The sequence below is a fragment of the Crocuta crocuta genome, unplaced genomic scaffold, assembly GCF_008692635.1.
Source record: "Crocuta crocuta isolate KB4526 unplaced genomic scaffold, BGI_CrCroc_1.0 scaffold72, whole genome shotgun sequence".
In the NCBI taxonomy this organism is placed as follows: Eukaryota; Metazoa; Chordata; class Mammalia; order Carnivora; family Hyaenidae; genus Crocuta; species Crocuta crocuta.
Window position 1 is genome coordinate 2515079 of NW_027529427.1, and position 6499 is coordinate 2521577.

A 6499-nucleotide genomic window follows, 5' to 3' on the forward strand; every position below is an offset into this window, starting at 1 on the left:
CCACCCTGCTCAGTCCAGCCCGGTTTCTCCCCTCCCCACGCCTGCACCAGCCTGCCCTCGGGGGCGTCGCTCCCGCTCATCTGGGGGGCTCCAGTTGGGGAGCCGGCTTCCGGGCTGCCCTCGAGGAGTGTGGAACTAAGTTCAGCCTGAGTGGTTCGGGTGCCCTGCTAGGGTGGCTGGGATGGGGGGGCCGCTGGTGGTGGTGGGCGGAAAGAGCGGGTGGGTGTGGGGGAGGGGGACAGTGCGCGTCACTGACTGTTCTCTCTTTCTTCCCCCCCTCCCCCGCACAGTGACTCGGGCCAGTGTAGAGGGCCCCAGGCCGCAGGCAGGAGCAGCTGGGCCAATTCCCTGGCCGGGAGCGGAAGGGGATGGCGTCGGGCCTGGGCTCCCCGTCCCCCTGCTCGGCGGGCAGCGAGGAGGAGGATATGGATGCACTTTTGAACAACAGCCTACCCCCACCCCACCCAGGTAACATCTTCCCCCAGGGCCCAGGGCAGGAAGGAGGCATTTGGGCCCTCCCTAGCGACTCTGGTGAGGCATGGTTGAGTTTTTCTCTCTCTCTCTGCAGAGTCTGAGGTGGAGGGCATCCGAAGGGAGTGGTTCCCTTCTGCGGAGCTCTTGTGGGAGGGGGTGGAAGCCATGTGCCTCCTGGGCTCTGGGACCGAGATGCAAGCTTGCTGCACTGTCTTGTCTTCAGGAATGCTGTGCAGGTCCCCGTTGAGGGAGCTCTCCGGGCTGGCAGACCTTACCTGGTGTGGGTCCTTGGAGAAATGCAGGTGGTTGGGACCGCGGGAGGCAGGGTGTGGGTGGGTGTTGAGGGCTGCTTGTTGGAGGCCAGCCGGGCATCTGTGTTAGCTGGATCTTGTGGTTGCTGCCGTGGAAAGGAGAGAGGGAGTGCTCGTTACTCTCTATCTGATTATTTTTAGCTTCTGATCAGTTACCGGTTTTCTGTGCTGTCTCAACTGTGTGAAGTTTGAATTGCGCTCCTCAGCTGGGATGTAGAGCGCTTTTAGCCTGCAGATTGCTGGAATGTTTCTAGTGGGGAAATGATGGGGGCTAGGGAGGAATGTCACAGCCTGAAGGTTATACTAGGGAGCACCCCCTTCCTCTGGCAAGTGGAAATAATCCAGGCTTTTTTCCTAGAGGCTTCTGCCTCTGTGCAGGTAGTCTGGGGTTTGGGCTGGTGGCCTGAAGTGTTTGTGTAGGTGTGTTGGGGGTTGTTCTGTCTGTTTGGGGGTGGCTCCTTGGACTGGCCAAACTCGTATGGTTATAACCATCTTGCCTGATTGGAGTAGCCCTATGCCTGTTCTCAAACGATGATTGATGTCATGCATCTAAGTGGATGTCTCTGCTCTCGCTTGTCTTTCCTTTTTCAGAGCCCTTAGCTAAGTCACCCATTTGTTTCCTTGACCTTTCTTTTCCACCTTTTTTTTTTTTTTTTAACATGCCGTTTCTTTATTCTCTCTGCTATGTTCATTTTTCTTTTAATTCCGGAGCCTGCTGCTGGTCCCGTTTTTGTTTCCCGTCGAACATTTTTCACTTCTGCCTTTTTTCTTAGCTCCAGCAGCAAGTTGTGGTGGTCTGGGAAAGAGGTTTCTACATTTGGCATTTTCTGAGTGGAAAGTCTTCGTTTGAATCTGAGGCCTCTTTGGAGAGGGGCAGTCGTGTTACTGAGTCTCCTTCAGCTGTTGGGATGAGAAACTTAGGCTGGAGTCTCATCACAGTGTAGGGCAAGGTGGCAAATTTCTGTGCTGTTGCCCAAGGTGGGGGTGGGGTGGTGGTATTGGTAACCTGATCTGATCCTTTCTGTGAGGGGTGAGAGGAGTAGACTAGTGCTCTCTAGCCAATATTGGTTCCACATCTTGGCTTCCCATTGGGCCTTTGGTCTGGGGCTGCCCCCCCATGTTGATTGGGAGCTGTGCAGGCTCCGAGGGTGAACTCTGCCCCAAGCTGTAGCATGACCCAGTTTTTCCGCTTGCCACACCCCATTCCTGCCCCTTTCCCAAATCTTCTTTTATGTCTCAGCCACTTTGCCACTTGTCATGTCAGCACGTTATCTGCCTGAGAAGTTTGGGGGTCTTATGTGGATTGGTGTCCCCTTCACTTGCATGGGTTTGTCCTTGTGCCCAGCTCCAGCTTTTATGGAGATGAGGAAGACGAGGAACTGAGAGATGTAACTGATTAGTGATGGGGGCGACTTAGGGATTGCTGGGGAGAAGGCTTAAGAAAATGGTTGTTTCTGGTGAGATCCAGGCTGGTGGTGTTCCATTCCCAAGGGAATGGGAGGGGCTTTCTTGCGCCTGGCCTGATCCTGGGCTGAGTGGGGGGAGGCTGATGGTGCTTTGTCAAGCTTAATGTCTCATGTTCCCTAGTATCTGCTTTGCTCGAGAAGGGCGGAGCCAGAAGCACTTTAGGGCTAGTTCTGGGGGGGTCAGGAGCGAAGAGCATGAGTAGGATTGAAGGAAGCATATTGTCCAGCACTGTCCAGGTGCTGCTCCTTTTTCCTCAGTGTAGACATCACTCCTATATGTTGGATGGGTGGCTACTTCTAATCCGTGAGAAGTGGTTTAGGATCTATTGCTTGGACTCTTGGGGAAGGTAGGTGATGAGTGGGAAACTGAGTTTCAGAGACTTCTGGTGGCTTCCTATTTCTCAATGTAAATCTTTTGGATACCAAAAATTTGAGGTTTTATGTTCTGACCACAGCTCTGTTGAGCCTTTGTTAAATCTTAGCTCTGATGATTGAAAAAATTATGAGGATTGAGGGAGTAATCTTGTTCCTGTTGTAGTATTACCTTCATGTTTGTCTTGGGTTTCCTTGTCTAGGACATTAGAGTGGCCTCTTGAGAACTGTCATCCCAGAATAGGTGTTAGGAGAAGTGGCATGTGGACCTAGGGCCAGGTAGTAATTTGGGAAGTCTTTGTGAAGGTAGTCTTTCCCCGGCTACCTCTTTCAACCCCACCCCCCTCCTTTGCTACTTCCTGTCTGTCCTATGTTGGCAGCTGGGTGCCCTGGGCTGGCTTCTGCGGTCAGGAGCCATTTTCCCTCTCCTCAGTGGGTGAGGCACTCCCTCCTTCTCTCCACTCCCTTCTCCACTCCCCCCTCCCTGGGCGGGGGTGGCTTAGGAAGAAGGAGAGAGAGGAGGGAGGAGGGAGCTGGTGTGAATGTGTGTTAGTTACAAAGGAAGCTGCCTCCTGGCCTTCTCCTCCCCTTCTGTGCCCCTTCCCACCTATCCCTGCCCAGGAGCTCTCAGTATTACCCTAGGCTTTGTGTGTGCTCCCAGCCAGGGGAGGAGGTGGAGCCAGATGGGAGGAGGATGGGTGTGTGTGTGTGTGTGTGTGTGTGTGTGTGTGTGGAGGAGATGGTGACAGCTGGGCTGATTTGGGCCCCTGGGGAGAAGAGGCTACTGACCCAGGAGAAGCTGGGAGGAACAGTGGAGCTGGAGATGGGGAAAGGGAATTCTGTTTGAGAGTGGGTGTGATACGGCTGGAAACTGAGCCTGGGGCTTGGGGGGGTTCTGGTGGGTGGTGAAGGGTGTGGTTCATGGGACCCCTGAACTGATAACCATTTTGGGAATGTGGTGAAAGTGTATTGTTTTGGTTTTGGCCTTCCGGGTAGGACCTTTCCTTCTCATTCCCTGGTTTATAGAATACTTGGTGGCCAGTTACAGGAGAGCTAGACCTATTCCTTTTATTTGGTTAATTCTCAGCAGCTTGATTCAGCTGCACTGGTGAACGTATAGAGGACTCCTGTTGGGGATGAGGGAAAGGAGGCAGGGGTCTGGACAGCTGCCCGAGGTGGGCCTGCTCTGGCCTGGCAGGCCTATTTCGGGTATATACAGCTCTCTCTTTGTCTGTTTTTGTCCTGAGTATCAGCTTCCTTCTGTGGAGAGTATAGCAGTTCTCTTCAGTGGAATCTGGGACAAGAGGTGGGGGAATAAAGTCTAAAGCCTCTGGATTAGGCTCTAACCTTTTGCTATTGATCTTTTCTCTACCTACCTTTCTCTGCCAACTATGTGTAGAAAACGAAGAGGACCCAGAAGAGGATTTGTCAGAAGCAGAGACTCCAAAGCTCAAGAAGAAGAAAAAGCCTAAGAAACCTCGGGACCCTAAAATCCCTAAGAGCAAGCGCCAAAAAAAGGAGGTGAGTGGGTGACTGGATGTTTTGGGGAACAGGAGGAAGAAGGGAGGAGCTCTGTGAAAGGTTGAGGGGCCGGCAGGGGGGAGGGGTGGGGTGGCGGCGGCGGCATTTGTTTCTTCTTCTGGAGTGGTGGGCCAGGTCCTGGGGATGGGCCTCAGCGCTGTCCTGAGGTCAGCATGTGTGTAGCATGTGTGTGTCTGTCTCCCTCTCCCCCTTCCCTGCTCCAGCGTATGCTCTTATGCCGGCAGCTGGGGGACAGCTCTGGGGAGGGGCCGGAGTTTGTGGAGGAGGAGGAAGAGGTGGCTCTGCGCTCAGACAGTGAGGGCAGCGACTATACCCCTGGCAAGAAGAAGAAGAAGAAGCTTGGACCTAAGAAAGAGAAGAAAAGCAAATCCAAGCGCAAGGAGGAAGAGGAGGAGGATGACGATGATGATGATTCAAAGGTACCTGGGTCTCCGTCCTCTTCCCATGCTCGCTCTCAACTGCTGTCTTTCGTGGCCCAGACACCGCACTGCCCCGTAGAATGTTTTCTCTCCTTGTTTATGATGATTTTCTCTCAGCTCCCCTCCCCTGGTCTTGCAGTCTTTTGTTTCATCTCTGTTTCCCTGAGCAAGTGTGGGCGCTGGATGCCAGCTCTCTGACCTCGCTCTCTCTGCAGGAGCCTAAATCTTCCGCTCAGCTCCTGGAAGACTGGGGCATGGAAGACATTGACCATGTGTTCTCAGAGGAGGATTATCGCACCCTCACCAACTACAAGGCCTTCAGCCAGTTTGTCCGGTGAACAGGAGGGCCTGGGGGCTGGGGAAGGAGAATGCTTCTGTAGTTTCTTCTCACTTCTCTTTCTCCCTCTTTTATTCTTAACCTTTTCCCTCTTTGCTGTTCTTGTGCATTTCTCCACCAGACCCCTCATTGCTGCCAAAAACCCCAAGATTGCTGTCTCCAAGATGATGATGGTTTTGGGTGCAAAGTGGCGTGAGTTCAGCACCAACAACCCCTTCAAAGGCAGTTCTGGGGCATCAGTGGCGGCGGCGGCAGCGGCTGCGGTGGCTGTGGTGGAGAGCATGGTGACGGCCACTGAAGTTGCACCACCTCCTCCCCCTGTGGAGGTGCCTATCCGCAAGGCCAAGACCAAGGAGGGCAAAGGTGAAATGGGACCCAGTGGGACTATGTGGGCTTGGGATATTGAAGACCGAGAAAGTGTGGTGATGCTGTTTTGTCAGCCTCAAGATAGAAGTGGGAGGGAGGAATGAATCTTGGATTTAGGCGGGAAGCTTGGGAAGCTGGACACAGGGAAACCAGCTTAGGTGGAGGCCACTTTACTGTCTTTCCCATTTTCTGCCCTTTACTGTACATTTGGATTGTACGATCTTATTGCGCTCTTCTGGTTTTAGGTCCCAATGCTCGGAGGAAGCCCAAGGGCAGCCCTCGTGTACCTGATGCCAAGAAGCCTAAACCCAAGAAAGTAGCTCCCCTGAAAATCAAGCTGGGAGGTTTTGGTTCTAAGCGTAAGAGATCCTCGGTGAGAGCCCAGGCCATCCTGTCCGGGAGGGTGCCGTGTCTGATAGGGCGCCACCTTGTTGGGGTCCAGCCCTCACTGTAGGCATGTAAGAATGGGGAGAGTTGGCCACAGAACAAGGGGACTAGGCTTCTTATATGATAGTTCTTGCTGGGATTCTAGCACCCCTAGTAAAAGAGGAGTCCTTTCCCTAGCACTCTCCTTCACGTTGGCTTTAACCTCTGACCTCCTTTTTTATTCTGCCAGAGTGAGGATGATGACTTAGATGTGGAGTCTGACTTCGATGATGCCAGTATCAATAGCTATTCTGTTTCCGATGGTTCCACCAGCCGCAGTAGCCGCAGCCGCAAGAAACTCCGAACCACTAAAAAGAAGAAGAAAGGTGTGTTTCTTTTTTGTATCTGTGTGTGATGGGATGGGGTGGGGATGACTGGGGAAGAATCTCCCTAAGGAGATGGGAGTTGGTTTATTTTAGAGGGGGTGGGGGGAGGTAGTTTTTTTCTAATAACTGGGCTTTCCCTCTTCCTTGCCCAGGCGAGGAGGAGGTGACTGCTGTGGATGGTTATGAGACAGACCACCAGGACTATTGCGAGGTGTGCCAGCAAGGCGGTGAGATCATCCTGTGTGATACCTGTCCCCGAGCTTACCACATGGTCTGCCTGGATCCGGATATGGAGAAGGCTCCCGAGGGCAAGTGGAGCTGCCCACACTGTGTGAGTACCTGGCCATTGCGGCTTTTTGGAACCCTCAAGAGAAAGGGTGGGGTGATAAAGATCTTTCGGGCTTGGGTGGTGTTGCTGGTGTGGAGTTTGGGAAACATTAAAAAAAAATGATGGATATGA

At 53.2% G+C, this 6499-nt stretch overlaps 1 protein-coding gene across 7 annotated transcripts in view; it reads left to right on the forward strand.

The window, feature by feature from the left end:
- The window catches only part of CHD4 (chromodomain helicase DNA binding protein 4), a 32898-nt gene that overhangs the window by 676 nt on the left and 25723 nt on the right, over positions 1-6499 (forward strand). For 4 of the 7 annotated variants that reach the window (XM_077759123.1, XM_077759124.1, XM_077759125.1 and 1 more), the window contains exons 2-9: positions 291-468; positions 4023-4144; positions 4369-4584; positions 4800-4918; positions 5043-5284; positions 5533-5660; positions 5904-6039; positions 6192-6370. In XM_077759123.1, coding sequence (XP_077615249.1) covers positions 369-468; positions 4023-4144; positions 4369-4584; positions 4800-4918; positions 5043-5284; positions 5533-5660; positions 5904-6039; positions 6192-6370 — 1242 coding nt within the window. In that variant the 5' untranslated portion in view covers positions 291-368. The remainder of the gene's footprint in view (positions 1-290; positions 469-4022; positions 4145-4368; positions 4585-4799; positions 4919-5042; positions 5285-5532; positions 5661-5903; positions 6040-6191; positions 6371-6499) is intronic. The other 3 variants (XM_077759127.1, XM_077759128.1, XM_077759129.1) reach the window with 2 other exon arrangements.